At 33.2% G+C, this 21542-nt stretch overlaps 1 protein-coding gene across 9 annotated transcripts in view; it reads right to left on the bottom strand.

Annotated features, from left to right (window-relative positions):
• Positions 1-21542, bottom strand: part of Adgrl2 (adhesion G protein-coupled receptor L2) — a 180634-nt gene that overhangs the window by 134770 nt on the left and 24322 nt on the right. For all 9 annotated transcript variants that reach the window (XM_048351649.1, XM_048351648.1, XM_048351651.1 and 6 more), the window contains exon 2: positions 9619-9791. In XM_048351649.1, the coding sequence (XP_048207606.1) occupies positions 9619-9691 (73 nt within the window). In that variant the 5' untranslated portion in view covers positions 9692-9791. The remainder of the gene's footprint in view (positions 1-9618; positions 9792-21542) is intronic.

Genomic DNA, 21542 nt, shown 5'->3' with positions numbered 1-21542 from the left:
AGCATAACCTCCTCTTAAATTTTTTTCTCCTCAAATCTCTTCCAGAATCTTTTCTATACTATTTTTTAATTGCCAAAGTAATGTACAGAAGGGTTACAGTTACATACGTAAGACAGTGAGTACATTTCTTATTAAACTTTTTACCTCCTCCATTTTTCTCCCACCTTCTCCCCTCCCCGCTCTACCTCCCCTCCCCTGAGTTTGTACAGTTGGTTTACAACATATTTTCTTCTAAGTATTGCTGCTGCATTGGTTCATCTTTTACCCTTTGTCTCTCCATTTTGGTGTTCCCCTTCCCTAGTTCCAATAAACATACACACAGTACTCAGTGTACCAAAGTCAGTTAGAGTGACATCAGGGATACCTCCTTACATATACACCATAGACAGCCCTTCTAGCCCTTGCTTTAAGTTCTCCCACCAGGACACAAATTTGCATATCTCACTTAAACCAAAGAGAAAAACTTTGCTTAAACAAGTGAAATAACCTACACCACTTGTCTCCCTTGTTTTGCCAACCAGCATCACTCTGTTACCAGCAGCCTACCTTAGGAAGTGGATCTCAACATCCAACAGGAGTTCTGCACCTATCTCCACAGGTAAACCCCGGACATTCTTAATATTAAAATTCTGAGTCCCCATTAAACCACTACCTCGAGAGTTATTAGTTTCAGTTTAATATTGGCTTATTGTTGCCTGGTTAAAATTTTAGCAGTGGAGCCCAAAATAATTTGAGTTTCTGATTTGGGAGTTTTTGTACATACTTTAAGAAAAACTGCATGTCAGTCAGCATTACAAAGCTTTAGATTTCACAACAAAGAAAAGTGAGCAATAAGAAAAGGAGACGAACTAATCGTTATGTACAAACACATCAATTAGACAAACACAAAGGACACAAGAAAACTATAGGAAGCACTGCAGAAATGGGCAAAAAAATATCTTAGGAGTTACTTCCATTTTTTTTAACAGTAAACCCAGCACAAGATTAAACTGCGCTTCCCTCTGATTAAAAACAAAGATTCAGATTAAGTTCTGAATCTCTTAATTTTTCCCAAGAAATTTTATTTCTTGATACTCTAGGATTCATGAGAAACAATTTTCTATTTACTTTCACAAGTACATCAGTATCAACATATATTTTCTATCCATTAAGTGGTTTTGTACCAATTTCCTCTATTTTATCAAATTTTGACTCATTGGAATTAGCTTAAGAATAGTTCACTTCATTAAAACTAAGTAAATGAAGAATTTAGGGGCATGGGATAAAAAGTAGAGAACTTGACTATCATTAATAAACCTTAAGTTTGACCATAAGCACTGCTTTTTAAAAAAAAGTTAGAAGACATAAAGCTTGGGGCCGGGAATATGGCCTCGTGGCAAAAGTGCTTACCTCATATACATAAAGCCCTAGGTTCGATTCCTTAGCACCACATATATAGAAAACGGCCAGAAGTTGCACTGTGGCTCAAGTGGCAGAGTGCTAGCCTTGAGCAAAAGGAAGCCAAGGACAGCCCTCAGGCCCTGAGTCAAAGCCCCAGGACTGGCAAAATAAAAAATTTTTAAAAAGACATAAAGCTCTTACCAAATATTAATTCTAAAAATTCTAAATTCACATGTAAGTCACAAAGATGAAGATGCAAGTGAGTATTGATACAAAGGTGAGATTTTAAATCTGCAATTAGTGTTACATTGTAAATTCTCCTCATTGTAAAGTTACACACACATACAAACACACACATACACACAATTAAGCTGCCAGGCAAACTGGAATACATTTTTCCTAATAAAAATAACAATGGCTATTATAATCAATGAACTATAATAATGTAATCAGAAAGATTAGTAGTGAACAAAATAATTCACATCAAAATTACAACTACAAAACATAGTCTACATAACCACAATAAGACCCTATATCACAAGCTTAATTTACTAAAACACTTGTTCACATGTTAATGTGCCAGCTCTTTTTTAAAAAAATCTAAATATCTCTAGCTAAGTATGTAAGACTAACAATTTCCAATACTAGAACTGAAGGTGAACATTCATGTGACTCTTAATAAAAGCCAATTTGATGGGGTGATGCTGTTCAGAAAAAAATATATTCATTACCTGACTTACGTAACTATAATCCCCCTATACATCACCCTTACAATAAAATTTTTAAAAAATTAAAGAGCCAATTTGGACTATGATTGCATCACATCTCAGATATAATGATCAGAATCTTAGAACTCTAGACTCAGGAAATAACCACATGTAAAAGAAAAAAAATTCTTATAGATGTGTTTATTATCCTCACACCTGAAGGAAATTAGGAACCATGTCAACTAGCAGAAGAGGAATGATTTTTTTCATGTACATATGATAAATTACAATGAAGCCATTACAATCCATAATCTAAATATGACATGACCAACAGTTTATGATCACACAGAATGAAAAATCTGGAGAGTACATTTAGATTGAGAATGTAACTTTATTGTTTTATACATATGTAATTTATTTTATTTATAAATATCAAATATGTACTGGAGAAAATATTTGATATAAAGATAATGTGGTATTATGAAGGTCAAAGCATTATGAATTTTATTTCTTTTTTCCCTATTTTTTCTCACAAATGTCTCACATTTAAAATCAGGAAAAAAGAAAAGGCACTTTAGAAAATAAGCCCTTAAAGCAAGAATTGTGAGTCCCGTGCTGATAAGGGAAGATTAAAAATGTTGTTTTTGCTTCCTGAAGCACAGATATAAGAATTCTCTTCTCAGTTTTACATTTTTAACCAAAAGATCCCAAGGCTGACTCTAGGTATTCTCCAAGAATCACTTCTGTCAAGTTGACAAAAGAAGTTCAGGAACAGGGTTGAAAGATGTCATGAGATATTCACTAATCCACAGTGATGTCTATTACATGTTGCCTGCATGGCTGTCATATGTCATTCTCTGTCATGTGAAGGAAGTTAGCAGGAAACCAAGAGAAACACAGGGTACCAGGCATATGCTTCACAGATGCTCCCTTATGAAAGGAGTATGCTCCCTTAGGAAGGGAGCATGACAAGCATGTTCCAGTGCGACACTTCCTTAGTACTACGGCAAGTCAATAGGTTTTTCAAGGCACACCTGAGTCTACCTTCATTCTGATATGTCTAATCCCTAATACTGTTTTATGCTCTAATATTACAATGTAGGTATACAGTATATAAAAAATGAAATTATCAATTTGTAAGTTGAACCACATAGCTCCATGAACATGGAAATAAACATGTAATGAGTAATTAGCAGAATAACAGGTCGGCAAAATTAAGGTACTTTAAATGCAGCATGTGCTATGTTTAATACGTTACTGATTGTTTTAAATATACAAAAACTATGACAAATGTTTAATATTCATGTAAAAGCTAAAAAGTACTTTGGTATTTAGAAAAGGCTAATAATCTCATAATTTTGGGAAATTATTTCAGAGTGCTGATTTATGAAATACTTGATACACTCATTATTGTTACAAAACAGGGGCTTGTAAAATTCAAATAGCCAAAGATTGTGATGTTATTGAGAGCTGTGGTAACTGAAATCACACACTTACTTAGCAGACATACTTCCTTAATTATAATATTTCCTAGGACTAAATAAAACCTTTGCCAGTATGAGGAAAAGTAAAAGAAGATTAATAGAGTAGAAAGTGGGAGAAAAACAAAAATAACCAACTACTTGAATAATCTTAAGTTATGAAACATGGCAGATCTTGACCCTAAGGCTAGTATATAAAAATTCTCAAATTAAAATCCAAAGTGACTTTCATGTGTCCTATTGCACCTAATTTTAATTTTTGCAAATCTTGGACAGATTCAAAACAAAGTTACCTTCATCTTGAATCTCAGCATTAAAACTTCATGGCATTTGGTTTAAGCACAAAAAGAAAAAAAAGATGATAAATCAACATACTATTTCTAAGTGGCTTTAATTTTATATATATATTTATTTTCATTTTTTTTAAGATAAACTGTTGATAGGTAGTCTTGGTTGAACTTGAATTCACTGTCCTTCTGCCTCAGCTTTCTAAGTGCATTGATTACAGGCATGCAGTACCATCCCTGGCAAATTTATAGTCTTAAAACCAAATTAGATCACTATCTACAGAGAGAAGGCTGCTGCAACAGAATTACATTATACTCATAAAACCTAATACTAAAGAATATTTAAAGTGTTGTAAGAGCAATACTGTTGTATATTTCCTTAAGAGTAAATTCACAGTGGTCTACACTGAAAATATAAATAAAATCATTAAAAATAAATGGCATTGTTCTGAATGGATGTTCATTTACATAATTTGTGAGTTTATAAAATAAGGTTACATTTGCTATGCATCGAGCACAGATACTCAATTCCCATTAATTTAATGGGAGTTCTGACTCCCATTAAGTTTAATAGGAGTCATAGAGCCAAATCCCCAAGTACCTTGCTGAAAATTTACCTCCTAGTCTTCCACTAATCAGACATACTGCAATGAACAAAAGTAGTCAATCTTGCTAGACTAAAAAACCTAAATCTCCTATCATAAGTCAATTTAGCACTATTATAAAAATGGCCATCTAGTTATTTCCATCAAGCAAAAGAACAGGGTATTACAATGCAGAGATAAATAAAAGCAGAAGTTTAGAAGTGTTTATCTCTAATGGAAAATATATTGCTTTTGCAAGGTGATATGACTATTTCGATATTCCTTTTTTTCTCAACAGTGTCAAGCATTTTTTAAAGTTCCTTTTTCAAAGCTTAAAATTATAATCAACAACCTGACCAAAGGAATAAAAAAGAAATCTGATGATACATAAACACTAATTTTGAGAAAGCAAATGGGTACTAACTTCTAAATCACAGGGAATCAAACCATATTTTTTCAAAAATATTTTTCCAGAAAGTTCCATTTATGACTTGGTCTAATAGCTCAATAACACAGCCCTTGCCTAGCATTCTTTAGGCATGGCACTTAGCACCTGTTAAAAGAACTGCTGCTTCCTGTCCTCTCCCCTTAGCACCTGTTAAAAGAAACACTGCTTCCTTTCCTCTCCCCTTCCTATTAACATACTGTTTAGGTGATGGATATAGATTGACCAACTGCTTAAAAAAAAAAAAAAAAAGGCATGCTGTTCTAAGCATTTCAATACATCAGTGAACAACAAAAGGTCCCTGCCATTATATAGCCGACATACTATATAACTATATATACATTTGCACAATACATATTATATTATGTATAAGTAAAGGGAAGGTTTAAAAAACTTCAGTGCTATGAATTAAAATTTTTAAGGTTTAACCATGGATAGCAGTTATTAATTCTTCCACCAAATCAGACCATTCTAAAGGAAATATTTTTTCCAATTTACACTTAATCTTTGGATTTTTTTCTTATACCAGATATTGAAAATACTTTACAATCACATATATTTTAACATGAGAACGTTAATTCAAAAGTCACTAGAAAATGTGCTTAGAAAATTTAACTGCACATTAAAAACTGGCAAGATACTATTTCTACACTATATTCTTAATTGTTCTTGGTTTATATAAAATAAATATATGTAAAGCCATATTGGAATATCTGGCATTTATATTAAGCATAAAGTTTTTCTTTGAAATAAGTATAAGCAACAACGTAATTTGAGTTAAATAACTAAAATTTAGATTTATGAGATCTAATTACATACTCATTGCATAAAAAGTTCAAACTGAAATCCATATTACTGTCTTTGCTGAAGAACCACTATTATTTATAACTTATCCCTTGAGCAAGTCTTCATATATCTGACTTAGGCTTGCCAGGGCTCCATTATATAGCATAATTTAATCTTCTAGGACACAAAGATTCAATTTACTTTCCTTCTTATTGTTACATGATTCCACAGTGTGTTACTATGCTTATAAAAATTGGCCAAAATAATCAAAGCACACCAAGTTCTCAAGACTGACCTGTCAATGCTTTAGCTCTTCATGAACAGAATCAATTCTAAGAAAATTTTACAAAACATTTTTTTTAAATCTGGTGTTCACACAATCACTGTTTATTTGGAAATTACAAAAATATACAGGAGAGATTTCAATTAAAAATGCAATAATGCATAATTTGCAAAATATTCATGAAGATGGACTGAAAGACAAATAAAAAAGAAAATTATAAAAATTAAATCTTCTTAAAATTAACTTTCATTGTTAATATGCTCACTAATTTTCTCTAATATGCCCAAGAGAGTTTATTTGGGGGGTACAGCTCAGGGGTAAAAGTATATATAGATCAGTGGTAAGTATTGCCCTAGCATGCATAAGGCCATAAAAGAGAAATAAACATATACACACACACACACACGCACACATACACACACACACACACACACTCTACATTTATAAGGCTTCCCTAAGTACAAATTAAGTGTTCTTTCCAAATTTAGAAATATACTGCTCAAAGGTACAGACATTTAACAAATTCAAAATGAGATGTGTCCTTTAAAATTATACACAGTAATATGCTTCTGAAATGGAAATAAACAAAACTCTAAAAAGGCAGCCAGAGAACATGGCTATTTTACTTTATTTTTCCCCTTTAAAATATCTAATCAGTTGACATTTAAAAAAATCTTAATCTCTGGTTTCAACTGAAAAGTTGGAAGACTGGCAAAAGTTGATTAAATCCTGAAATGAACTAGGTGTACCCTGACAAACGCTTTTCAATTTGTGGCAGCCCTTACCTGCCCTGATGCTCTCCAGTTACTTTATCTGTAAGTTGGTGTCAGTAGGTGTCTGAGGTTTGCAACCTCAGCCTAAGAACATCAGTTTCTCAAATAAGAGCTGTGCTTCATCCATTTTGGGATCCCAATCACCTGACTCAACTTAGTCATTATATATATAGAGAAAATAATCTCATCTGATTTTATAGGCACTGACCTAGATAGAAACTAGTATTTACGTACATACATACAAATGCATAGGCACACACGCTCACATGCACACACACACACACATTTAAGATTTTAAAAGGTAATATTCATACAAGGGCTCAGAAGAAACTTAATGCCTGAAGAGTTAGATTTCTATCTTCTTTCCTATGCCTCTCATATCTAACTTCGATTGGTTTTCTCGACAGGTGTTCACAGACCATTATCTGGTTTCCAGCAATAAAGGGCTATCATGTCATGCAAAACTTTTCCAAGGTAAACTCATGTGATGCGGGATCAATGTTCTAATAGTGTGCACTGGCTGTGTATACTCTCACAACTAGCAGTGTGAGTTTGTCCCAGGTTCTCTTTTACCCATAGGAGGGAATTCCTTCAAAAACAACACCTCCTGGCCTGATGTGCCAAAATTGAAATTTCTCTTAACAGCAGCTATGAATCCTGACCTAATAGGTGACACTAGAAATAAAACTGCAGTATCTCATGAAAAAGCTACTGCTTGCTAGCTCCCCACTGAGTTAAACTACTGTGCCAGCAAAGTGGTCTCTAACTTGATTGGAAAATTTTTATTACTGGACTAATGAGCCATTGGTCCACACCTGGAATCTGTTTTAAATGTATAAAAACATTCAAACATAACAGCAGGAACTCAGATAGTTTTATCCCCCCCAAAAACCATATGCAAAATTTTAGACTATACATATGATTTTCATGATAATTGAAGCCTGAAATTCATATTGTTAAACTCAGCTTCTGCTTGTTTATCATTGCACTACAATCCATTCAGACATTATTTTTAGATTTGATATATCTTCTCTTCTAAAGCAAACAGCAATATCACCTGAAAATAAAATATTTAACTTTCAAGTGACATGAATCTATTTGTACTTCTTATGCTTCTGAATATAGAAGAATACTTCTAAATTTTTCTGCATTTAAATTATACTATTAAGGTCTAACAATGTAGTGGATGGAGGAAACTTGGAAAATGGAAATAATGACAAAACCTAACTTCTAGGAAATAATTTCCTTTCAGCAAAATTTAAATGTCTAATACTTGGAAGCTTATTACAAAGAATGGAAAAGGCTTCTTTTACTTGACGGTATGCTTCATTCTCTCTAGCTCTCATTTTGTTAAATAAGATTTAAATAAGTTTCCTTAAAAGTGCATATTAATCTTAAAATTCTAAAACATTTTAATACTATTTCATTGGGACTAAAAAAATCCATTATATACTATATAAATTTCCAAGTAAAACATATTCTACACAGATTTTAGAAGTTAATATACTTTATGCCCATGACTACCACTATCAACTAGCTATAAAAACCACATATCTTACCACCATATTTAACTCCTAGATTCAGCCAACTCTAAAATGCCCTTGAGGCCTGGAAAAAATTATACTAAGTGAAGTGAGCCAGACCCAAAGAAACATGGACTCTATGGTCTCCTTTATTGGGAATAATTAGTACAGGTTTAGGCAAGTCATAGCAGAGCATCACAAGGCCCAATAGCTATACCCTAATGAACACATAAGATGCTAAGTGAAATGAACTCCATGTTATGGAAACAATTGCTATATCACAGTTGTAACTACTTTCAACGTCCCATGTGTATCTGTAGCTTCTATTGTTGATGATGTTCTTGTATCACCTTCCTGTGGTTGTACCTACACTATCTCTGTAATCTTATCTGAGTATATTGGAAACCATATATACTGGTATCGGAACTAGCAAATTGAAAGGAAATACCAAAATTGAGAGACACAGGGTAAAAAAAGACAACTACAAAAGCAATACTTGCAAAACTGTTTGGTGTAAGTGAACTGAAAACCTCAGGGCGGGAAAGGGAAAGGGGGAGGAGGGGAGGTATGAGGGACAAGGTAACAAACAATACAAGAAATGTATCCAATGCCTAACGTATGAAACTGTAACCTCTCTGTACATCAGTTTGATAATAAAAATTTGAATAAATAAATAAATAAATAAAATGCCCTTGAATGAGTGTTATTTTTCACACATAAATACCAGCTAAGATTATAGAAATAAGAGGCATCAACAAATCTATACAATAATTAAGAAATGCTGGTTATTTCATTAAACCCCAAAGTGTATGTTTCTTCCAATATTTAAGGCAGTGTTGAAAAACATACTATTTCTAAATTTTAATAATATTTAGGAAATAGAAGTGTAGCTCAGTGCTAGAATTTAAGTAGTGAAGCGAAGCCCATGCTCAATCTCCAACCCCTTTCTTAAGTAAATGGAATATTTACTATATTTCTGCAAATTTCTACATGGTATGTGTCTGTATACACACATATACCTATATATGTATATAAAGACCTAAAAGGATTTTTTTAATATAACATGGAAAAACAATATAAAAACAGGCTTTTCTAAAAGATACAAAAATTTTATGTTTTACAACTAGACTAATCTGTATAAATGCTGAAAATAATTACATGGAAAAACAATATAAAAACAGGCTTTTCTAAATGACACAAAAATTCTATGTTTTACAACTAGACTAAGCTGTATAAATACTGAAAATAATTCAATCCCACTAACCAGCATATTTTTAAATTAACAATATTCTAACCACTTACACATAAATAAAATTGTATCCTTCGAGTTCTCCTGGATTTAAGAAAGAAAATTTAAACTGCATCTTACCTTCTGAATTTGGTAAGAAGCTGATTATAATGATAAACCACAAACTTCGCATTCTGCAACTAGAAGACACCATTATTGATTTCTTTAAATATTTTCTTTGTATTCCTTAATGAATCTAGTTATAAATGCCCAGCTTCATCGAACCCAGCAGTCTGCATCATTGATCCTCATATCTGAAAAAACAAACAAATTCATCATTTACTTTATGGTCCCTCTAGTATCACAGAAAATGCAAAAGTAACAACTCTATTCTCTGCTTCCTTTCTTAAGTTTAAAGTATTTTGATTCTAGACCAACATGGAAGCTACCCTACACAGTAGATATTTGAGCCTTACATTCTAATCACAAAACCCGAGATGCATTGGTAGATAATCATGACACATAAATCACAAGAGTCCTAAGTTCCTAATAATGAGGTTTCCTTAGAAGACCATCAAAGCTTAGAACATCATTTCAAAACAATGTACTTGTCTCTCCTGACATGTATGTCATTAGTCAAATTAATAGTTATAGTACACACTACCTCTAAACAAAATGCTATGAATACATACACATTCTTTTTTTTCTAATGCTGATAACATTAACACAATCTACTACTTAATCTAGGGTGTTTATCATGTTCCTTTGCAAGGTGTTACACATGTAATGAGTTTATTTTTGAAACAATAGCATATAGCTTTTAACATATGGGTATTATTCTTTATAAAATGTAGGAACTTCTAGAGACCTCATTTTTCTAAACATTATATATCAAATTGCTTTTTATCTGGCTACTAATTACTTATAGAAGTAGCAAGGTAATTAAGTGGCATTTCTAAGATCTTCTGGTTTTCTTTACAGTATATGGGTTTTCTTTACAGTACATATAGTTTAAAGATTAAATCTTCGTCAAGTCCATTAAACCCAAAATGAAAACCCAAAGACCATGACAAACTGTATATTCAAAGTTATACCAGCCTTGTAAAACAATATAAACCCTGGCTTGATTCTAATTCTGACTAGCCTGGAGAGGTCCAGTTCTCCAAAACAAGAGAGGGCAACAGTAACTTCAAGACTATGAGTTAATAAAAGTGTTCTCAGATCCTAGGGTAACATGAAATTAAGTCATCTATTGGGTTCTATCTAAGTGTATAACTTCTTTCTAAGGTATGGGGTCACAAGGTGAACATCAGTGTCATATATAAAAATGAAGGCTATTCCTAAATTTGCCTACTATCCTAATCTAGCCTCTAAATTTTTTTAAAGTTTTCTTTTAAAGAGACATCTTACTGTTTTTTCCTATTCATATTTTTCTTCAAAGGAATAATCGTGCCAAGTTTTCTCAACACAGCTGTAAATAAAAATTTTACGAATTGTGACAGTGAAGGAACCACTGTCCTCCCCATCCTGAGGTTACCTATGTAGCTCTAATAAGACACATACTTAATCACTGAGGTGCCACTCCGAAGCATAAAGATAATTTAAACACTCAAACATAAACTGTGAGTTCCCTTTTCTGTTATCCAAAATAATTTGTATTTACTGTATGCCTCGTGCATCACATGAGATTCTCTTAGCAGTTCACTACAATGTGGATTCACAGACAAGCAATCACATTCTAAGTAGTTTGGAACATTCATCATAAGGACATTACCATGCTTACAAATACACCAGAAGGTGTGCTAATTGACACTAGCATAGGTCCAAGGAGTTTGCTTTTATCATACTGCAGTTCTAACTATAAAAATTGCACCCTATCCTTCCATGAGCCATCATCAGCCAAAGTTTATCACTCTCTGACAATATTTAAAACATTTAAGGGATCACAGTTGTTACTTTGCCATTCTGAGCATGTAAGTCCAAAAGAACAAGATGAGAATAAAAGAAAAGGCAACATAACATGTTTCCTGTTTTGAATACCATAAACAGATAAAGAGTGTTGGATCAAAAATTAATCTGTTGAGTCAAGCACTGGTTGGTGGCTCAGGCCTTAATCCTAGCTTTTCAGAAGGCTGAAATCTAAGGATGTGGGTGGTTCAAAGCCAGACAGAGCAGAAAAGTCCATGAGATTCTTATCTCCAATAAACTACTCAGAAAAACCTGGAAATGGCACTGTGGCTCAAGTGGTAGAGCACTAGTAGTGAGCAAGTCAGGGACAGTGCGTAAGCCCTGAGTTCAAGCCCCAGGACTGGCGATACATAGATAGATAGATAGATAGATAGATAGATAGATAGATAGATAGATAGATAGATAGATAGATAGATAATGTGATGGAGATATGACACACCTCCACGTGCATCAAATGGTTCATTCTACACACTTTTTACAGAGTTCCCACACCTTAGTCAAAAGAACAAAGGAAGCCTGCAGGTACAAGTGCTATGGTAAAGTTCCTATCTTAAAAACTGAAAGTCTCCCACATATTAGGATTATTCTATTTGCTTAAAAAGATCATTAAACAAAATGTAGGATGTTAGGAATTGCTCTATGATGTAGCCTTTCGTTTGGGATGTGCTATTAGCCATTGATTGGTCTGTGTTTTATGTGGAATGACATGCATTAACTGCTACAAGTAAAACTGAGTCGGGTAAGGTTTGCTGGTACATGTCTGTTAACAGACACAGGAAGATGATAAGTTTTAGGCTAGCCGAGATCCCATAGTTACTTTTCAGACTAGCTTGAGCTACACAGCAAGACTGTGTCTGACTCTAGGGGTGAAAAATGTCAGCCTTTGGACTGCTCCATAGTTGAACATCAAAATTTTGACTGTCCAAGTTTTACTTGTTTTGGGTACTTTCATCTCAGTGAGCTAAATGCCAACAGGCAGCTTGTCCACATACACAACTCCTAAATGCATTTCTAGTTTCGTAAGGCAATCCAAGATCAGGCTTTGGTCACTGGCTATTGAAAGAGTTCTTGTTTGTGGGAAGAAAGGGAAGGAAGAAATCAGGGGCTTGATGTCTGCCTTGTATGAAACAGCTGCCAAGATAGGAAAACCTCTGTTAGTGAGAGGAAAAGGAGAAGGAAACCACACAACCAAGACTTCTCTTGTGGTCTTTGGCCAGAACAGGACACTCTATGAACAGATTTTATATAGTAAAATTCAGTACATTCTTAAGATTTAAAAATATGAAACACAGTTAACAAAGTAACACTTTCCAGTTAACTATAAGACTTAGTGGAAACAATTATTTCTTGAAAGAGGAACAGATTCTGAACATACATATACATACATACATACATACATACATAGACAAAATCATGGCTTTTATGCAAATCGAGCTTAAATTCATCTGCCTGTGCAAAGAGTAGAGTATCAAATTTATTTTTCTCATTCTACAACCTATAACTAAATCCTTTCAAAGCAAATAAAATTATTTCCAGAAGTTCGAACTTAAGTGCAATTTTGAAAACTATGTCAAAAGATTTTATTGCTAGGATGCAAATTAAAAACAACCCTTCATTGAACAAATGTTAATGAAAACTGAAATACTTAGCAAACCACAATCAGCTAAGCAATAATGAATAACCATATATGGTGAAACTAGTCTCAAAAAAAGCATTGCTCCTAAAACATTTTGGAGCCAATGGGTACAAGCACAGATGTAGCTAACAGTTTCCCATCAAGCTTTGCTAGTATTTCCAAAATGAAGCTCAATAAGAGTAATTCACAAAGCCAGACTTAGTGATGCACACTTGTAATCCCAGCATTTGGAAGGCCTTGAAATAGGAGAGATTTGAGAGTGAGGCTAGCCTGTACTACACAGAGCAACCCTAAATTAAAGGGGTGGGGGATTCTTCTCTCCCCAAACAAAAGCAAACAACAAAATTACAAAAGGATTACTAGGTTTCCCTTCAATTAAAAAAATCTAATGTAAATAATGAGAAATATCTAAACACAATTTTTCCAAGAAAATTACAGAGGATGGTAAGAAATGAAAAATGGGAAGTAAAGTGGGTAATACATATTTCATTTCTCAATAAAAATTGAAAATGTATATTTCCACTCAAACTAATGATTATAATCTTCAAAAATACAAGCTATTTCTAATATACAACTCTTGCTTATGCTTCTTTCTCTTGCCCTTCAAATATGATTCAAACAATTCCATCCTAATCTTGTTTCTATAAACCACAAGCCATTGTCTACCAAACCTCTGCCATCATTTTTTTTAGATCTAAGTATCCTATTACTCTGTCATGTAAAAGTCAATTAATGAATCATTACTACCTTCCAAAGCTGAACAGTGACTTCCAGGAATATGCTTCAGCTGTTTATATCCCCACAGCCCTCAATGTTTTATACACTACTTACAAAGTATGTCGGCTGCAGTCTTCAGACAGAAACCTGCTCATGTTTATTAGCTGCAATAAATATCCTGCACCTTAAACTGTCAGCAAAATTATTTAAAAGGAGGATGCCACAAATCAGTTTGTTTTCAGATACATACTTAGGTTACCACACATGTAACCTGGTGATGTGAAGTTTATTTGACAAATATAGAAAAAGTAGGAGACAAGTGGCACTGTTCACATTCCCTTTACAATATAAAGAAAGAAAAGAAAAAGTAAGCATGATATGCTGATAAGTATCAAAGAAGTAGAATGTAACATTAATTAGAAGAAAAAAATTAACTAAAAATTTCTAGACTGGGTTAGCTACAATGGATAGACTATCAAGAGTCTAAGTCATTACAAAGATTCCTATTTGAAGCTTTATTTCTGGTTTCTGCTCATGGACTGGTATTATGCCCAAGGAGCATGAAGAGAACAGGGAGAAAATAAAGCTATCTAAGCATAAGACCTACCAAAGTCATCCATCCTTGTTATTACGCACTAATGCTGTATAAAATGAAACATTAATGCTCTCAGTAAGCCTAAAATTTTATTCATTAAATGTATGTCAGGTCTAAATGAAAACTAAGGACAGCTTTGCAAGAAAGTCTTTCTGATCATTTTTGCACTGCAAAATCATAATCATTATGGAATAAAACTTACTAGCAAAAAAAAGACTGCTTGTCTATATTTTACTATCTTATACCAAGTTAATCACAAATGAAAATAATACAACCTCCCCATTAACCCATGCAAAAGTTTGGAAAATAAAAATTAAACTACAGTCTGATATCAATTTGGCCAAAGCTTACAGTATTCACATTTTCAGAACTTCACGTGTGATCCTTATAGACTAGAATTTCCCTTTCTTGTTAACATCAGAGAAAAAAAACAACACCACTGGGAGTTTTCCTTCAGTAAATCGACTAAGTAAACCCAGACTACCAATAATCAGGAAAGCTTTTTAGCTCCAAACATTTTTTTAGCTCCAGACATTTCTTCTGGATTCGAGCTTATTTCCTTTCCTTCCCAAGGACAGCATTAGGAACTGTGCTAGCAATGCCGATAGATTCTACAATCACGTGGCAAACCCGTCGCCACTAGCACCATCTTATTTCTACAAACACTGGTACCAAGACACTAGTATCAAGTCTAGAGTACATCAATTAAACTACTTAGGCTAATAGTCATAAGTGGTCTTACCCTTCACTAGAATTTCTCCACTGTGAAAGAATATATTCATTCTCCTATGAAAGGAGTTAAAAGAACCGAAAGTAAATTCAGAAATGCTCCCGATAAACTACCTCTGCTATATGCTGTAATCTAGGAGTCATGCTGAGCATGCAAAAGAGGCTTGTAGCTGGACACCCGGGTAGTCCAGGGCAGTCTGCCATTCTCTTCATTAAAATCCATCCAGTGCAATAATAAAAACAGATAACTGTCATTTTTAAACCAATTCAGGGGATGTTTTAAGACTGTACAGGCACTTAGAATTGAGATTTCAAGGAGCATAGAATGTAAAGTTACATGCCCAGGTCAAAATACTGTCTTACCTAAAAAGAACTTGACAAGTTCTTCAACTTTCAGCCTAAAAAAATCTGATCAATATAGTTTGTACTTATTGTTAGGGGAAAGAAAACAACAAAGAACATTTCTAAGTTAAAAGCTAAGGTTCCTTCCCCAAACTTGAGATAATTGAAAAGCTATTTTTAAATAACAGTACTTTAATTTTAACAGAGACTGCTCTATTTCCTCTCATCTGTAATAAAGTAAGAATTACCACACACTACTTTTAGAGTTAAATACACATTTTTGGCTACTATGATGAGAAACATTTCCTATGTGCTTACTGTATATAACATTTTATATCAGACATTGCTCATAAAAAAAACACTAATCTTCATAAAGATGCAATATCAATATTATAAAGGTCAGAATATGAGGTTCATAAAGTTGACTAAATTACTTACCATTGAGATTCTAACCAAAATCAACTAGAAAGCCAGTTTTTCCAATCACTCACCAAACTACTCATAAACAAATGTTTACTGCTCATCTATTAATTCCTGTGTACTAAAGAACAAAAGAGGCAATACTCCTCACTCTCAAGTTTTACATACTAGCTCAAAAACAACCTCTCTGGATAAAAAGCCTAGCAGACAACTAGGTTTCAAGAGTTAAAGCTAAGCTAGATTGCAAAGTAATTTATTACTACTTAATGTTATTTTCAAAACAACCTTGAAAAATATATATAGTACTTCCATCTTATGTGAAAATAACAAATTTAACCTGCTCAAAGATAGCGCACAAAAAGCTGAGCTGGGAAATAAGCCCAGGTTCCAAAATGGCCACTGTCATTAAGCAGATTAGGTAAACTTATTTGTATGGTAATCTTTTCCTTTAAAAATTAAAAAAAAATGGGAATACAACAGTTATTTTGGGATTACAAAAGTGACGAATACCAAAAGAATAAAGAGTTGATTTACAAAATGTTTACATGAGCAAAACTAACATCCCTTAGGTAATGATAGCTCCATATTAATTTTTAGTATTTCCAGTTGAGCTACCTTAATTTTACTCATTTAAATTCCTATTTAAAACTCTCATAATTACATATTATAAATTAACAAATTATTCTAGACTGATAAATCTTATCAACCAAACTACCTGAGAGGTTGCTTGTAAGTTCGGAAGAGAAACATAAATATTTCCTCCAATATAAGTAGCAATATATCCTCATCGGATATGGAAATTATGTTTTAATGCTAATGTCTATGAGACTATCAACTAACAACTATTTAGGAAAATAGAAAAGAAAAATATCCAATGTAGCTTGAAAAATACAACCTTATGTTTGGCTCATTGAATCCTTTGTTCATAAATCATTGTTACTAGCTAGTCCCTGAATCAATATTCAAATTCCCTCTTGGTTTATATATACAACCACTAAATGAAATAATAATGACCAAGGATCTGTTATATATTGGATCACCAATATCTCTAGAAGTTTCTTGGAGGTAATAAAGTAATTTGAGTAAAATATATACAATAATCTTAAAAAATAAAAAGAACCATATACCCATAAATTTAATATGAAGTCCAGCTCATCGCCTTCTGTGATGAATAAATGATACAATTCCATTTTCAAACTATGCCAATCTATACTATGTTTTCTAAACTTACACTCTTTAAAAATAGGACAAATCTTATTAGCACTGTAACTGTGCGTGTGCCAATTCAATAAATTTCTAACTAGCGAGTATCGCTTAATACTGGATGCTCAAATTAGTACTATTTTTCACCTTAATGAACAATTAGCCCTGCTTAGGCTCTAAAGGGATTATATGAAAGTATATGGCTGTCATTTTCAAGAAATATTTTAAGAAGAATATTAAGAAAATACCAAGTCAGAAATATATGTTAAATACTAATTACTAGAGTCCCAGTAACTCAATGGGAACAAATGTGTTTCACACCAAAGCAGTAAAATAAAAGTAAGAACAGTTTTGAGATCTATTTCCTTGTAATATGTAACTAACTAGATCAAACAACATTGTCTTAATGAGATCAAGACCAAGATCAAGAGCTCACTTCACCTACCTGATGACATTCAAGACACATAGCAAACAATCAGGTCTCAATTTCAACAACTCTACAGAGGTAAGTAAGAAAAGATAAATCTAGTTTCATCTCTGTCCTAATTATATGTATATGGTACCAATTCTACCATAAGTAATTTAAACAAAATATCTGGGGACTTCTGTGGTTTGCTTAACCAGTCTCTGCTCTCTTTTATAAAACCATGTCTCAGTTATGACTGACTTCATTTTACAGCTACATCTAAAAGAAAACCTAGTTCAGAGAAACTTTTTTTTTTACAGGTTATTTATTCTATTGACAGCCATAACACAGTAACCTGAGTTCTTAGTTCCCACATTCCACACTCCTATTTGTAACTGGGAAAACTACAGATGATCTAAAAATCAAGATGACATCAGTGACTTCAAGAAAGAACACGTTCCTGAATCTTCATTTGCGCTAATCCCCCATTAAGCTATTATGCTACACACCATTTATAACCATGTTTATGAGTAAAACTCAAAGACAACGGAATATTCTTATGCTCTAGAGGAAAAGATTATGTAGATAAAGTACATTACCAATACAAAAAATAAAACTTAAAGTCTAAATAAATGTAGAGAATAAACTATTTGTCATCCAAAATTAGGCAGATTGCATGTACCTCATGTGATGACAAGGTAAGACAAGAAAAGTGTTCATGAACAAGATTTAAGAATAAATAACAAACTGGGTCATTTTGAACAGTGATAAAATATGTTAAACTTCAAAAGAGAAACAAAAACTTTAGTTTATTAAAAATTAAAACATCAAGTTTCATGTCCTGGTCCTGTGGTTTTTAAGAACAGAGATTTTTCAACTTCAAAATGGAATTTTATAACTCCTATTAAAATTTCAATAACATAAAAGTAGCAATAAAACAATAATGTTTAATAAAAAGAAAGCATAGTTTATAAAAAGCTGACAAAAGCTGACTAAAAATTGAAGTTACTTGTCAGTTCTCTCTTTCGATAAATAACTAACATGCTTTTTGTAATACTGAGCAATTTTTTAATGTTGTAATCAGAGAACTTTGAAGAGAAATAAAAATACTACTTATTCTTCCTATTCCACAAATAAAGAAAAATGGAAACCAGGCTTGGTGGCACTTGCCTTCCATAACTCAAGGAAGAGCTAACTGAGGCTACACAACATCCTGTATCCACAAACACAACTAAAAGACAAAGACACTGCCTAAAAATAACAATAAATCATTTTCCCAAATAATTTAAAGCTAAAATTACCAATTGCTGTCCATTATGTTTGGAAATTTTCAACCAAAAAATTATATTCACTAATACTCTATGTATCAGAGCAGGGTCAAAAAAACATTTTCTATAAAGAACTAGACAGAAACAGAGTGCCAGTGGCACACACCTGTAATCCTAGTAACTCAGGAGACTGAGATCTGAGGATCACAGTTCAAAGCCAGCCCCAGCAAGAAGGTTCATGCTACTCTTTACCTCCAAATAACTACCAGAAAACGAGAAGTGGTGCTGTGGCTTGAAGTGACAGAGCAATAGCCTTGAGTGAAAACTCTCAGGGGCAGTGACTAGACCCCGGCTCAAGTTTGGGGGGAGGAGGGTGTAAAAAACCTAAATAGTAAAGCTGCAAATATTTCTGGCATTTAGGGATCGCATACCGTTACTGCCACAATTACACAACTATACACTACATTCTAAAAGGTGTCACCAACAAATAAGTGGCTGTGCCAATGAAACTGTACTTAAAAGAGGCTGGCAAATTTGCCAAACTTAATATAGACAAACATACCACCAAGGCAAGTGGATGGCAAGTAGGGAATTAATAACTGCCAATGACTGCTAGCATAATCACTCCAATTTAGTCTATTGTTTGAAGAACCTAATTAAAACATTAGTGTAAAGGTAAATTAATAATACTTGAAAGAAAACTAAAATAACATTCCGCTATACTAACAAGCTAATGTTTCAGTAGGCATAAAACAGAGCATATATACAGGTTGGATTATTTCCACAGTAACTTGTTTTCCTCCATTGTTTGACATGAGAAAATAGTAAGCCAATCAAAACAGAAACTAATGAGACTGAAAAGTAATGAGGTTTGGACACGCCCCTTAGCTACGCCACCATTTGTTCATATGAAGATTTCAAATAGTTATTGGTATAGGGCATTCAAATTCATGAAAATTCCGTTGCTGTGGCCACTAACCCAGAAGAAATCCTGGATATATCCCAATTCTACATGTGAATGAACCGGAAATCGCTAAATTCTAATTTGATGGCTTTCTTCTCTAAAGCTAAAAGTCCTACAAAGCCAAGTTACCCATCTTTTATCAAGTAACTATAAAGGTTACAATGAAAGTACAGCTTTAAAAAAAATGCACTTTTAGAGCCACCCAATTCCCTATAGCAGACTCCTCTCAATTGAAATAGTAATTACTCTTATTATTACAGTATTTTTATTTCTGTAAATCTAATGTCTTAAAATTTGACAAACTACAATATGCTATTCAGAAGAATAAAACTTTCCACTACAATTAGTAGGTGTCATATTAACATAAATGAAGGCTAACTTTTTCTATCAATATTATACATATAAGACAAAAGTGTAGAAGGGTTACAAATTTTTAATAAGATCATTATACTATGGTAGCAATAATCTAGGTGTTTTACTGGTAGTGAAGTAGATTACTGTAAATGGAATTTTTAAATGTCCTTTCCATTTTACAGATAACACAAAATGACTATTTTCATGTCTCCAGCGATAAGGATAACTTTGCCACACATTTAAATGGTGCCTTCACCCTTCCCACCCTGGCTCATGAATTAATAATTCAGTGACATTAATACAAGAAGATAAATGATAAAAAGGTTAAGGCGCATGGGCCAACTATACACACATACTTCTTTTAGCACAGCTAATACTTCTCTGCCAATTCTAGCTAAAACTTTTTTAACAGTTTTCAATAGCGTTTTTACAATCTAAGTAGCAGCTTATGCACACACAATTTCACACAATTCAGTCCTAATAAATCTCCTGCTGGTACCAAACAATCGTTCTAAGGGATTAAAGCACAACGTCTGTTAACATTAATAATGCTTATAATCTCATGTATTAAAGAGGCCTCTACACATTATTAGTATCCTGAAAAACCTTCTAGACCAATATAATGATTTAGCATGAATTATACATATATCCATCCTTCCATTGCTAACTTACAATAACAATGAAATACATTAGTATGAAATGAGAAGGAAAAAAAATCACAATTACAATAAAATATTTCCTTTGAACCCAGTTTATTAAGTGTAACTGAATATACATACTCACAAATAAAATTAGCCACTCTAATTTAAACCAAAAAAAAAAATCATCTTTAACATGGTCATCTTAAATGCATAAAAATGAAACTCAATGGATACAAAAGGTACCTCAGTTTCAATGTTACCTGCTCACTGCAGCATTCTTACTCTGAAAGGACTCAATCCCCTTCTCATTCCTTTCAGTCTGCCTGCCTTTAACCTACAAAAATCTCATACCTTCTTTTTCACTTCAACTCAGCCTGCCAACATTCACTAGATTAATCTTCCTAATCTCACTCTGAAGCATTAAAATGTGTAAAACTGGAACCAATCCTACAAATAGTTTCACAAGAAAAGAAAACATATGGAAGGTGTATCTTGACAAAAGAAGATCTCCGAACTGCTGGTTTCTTAACCTTATTTCCCTATAAGTACACATGTGGTTTATTATTAGCTAATTCTAAGTTAACATAACCAATCTTTTTTTTAACAATAGGGAAACTGCAACTGAAGATAATCATAAGAAAATGCAAATAAAAATGATTGAGTGGGAAGAAGGGAGGGAGGGAGGGAATGTGGCCGGGAGGGCAAGGGGGAATAACAAAAACAAACAGTGATGTGAGCCAAACCCAAAGAAACATAGATTCCATTGTCTCCCTCAGTGGTAATAATTAGTGTATTTCTAGGACAGTCCTAGCAGAGAATGAC

This window comes from Perognathus longimembris, chromosome 7, assembly GCF_023159225.1.
Source record: "Perognathus longimembris pacificus isolate PPM17 chromosome 7, ASM2315922v1, whole genome shotgun sequence".
In the NCBI taxonomy this organism is placed as follows: domain Eukaryota; kingdom Metazoa; phylum Chordata; class Mammalia; order Rodentia; family Heteromyidae; genus Perognathus; species Perognathus longimembris.
The sequence above is the reverse complement of the archived record's forward strand: the minus strand, read 5'-3'. Positions and strand labels throughout refer to the sequence as shown.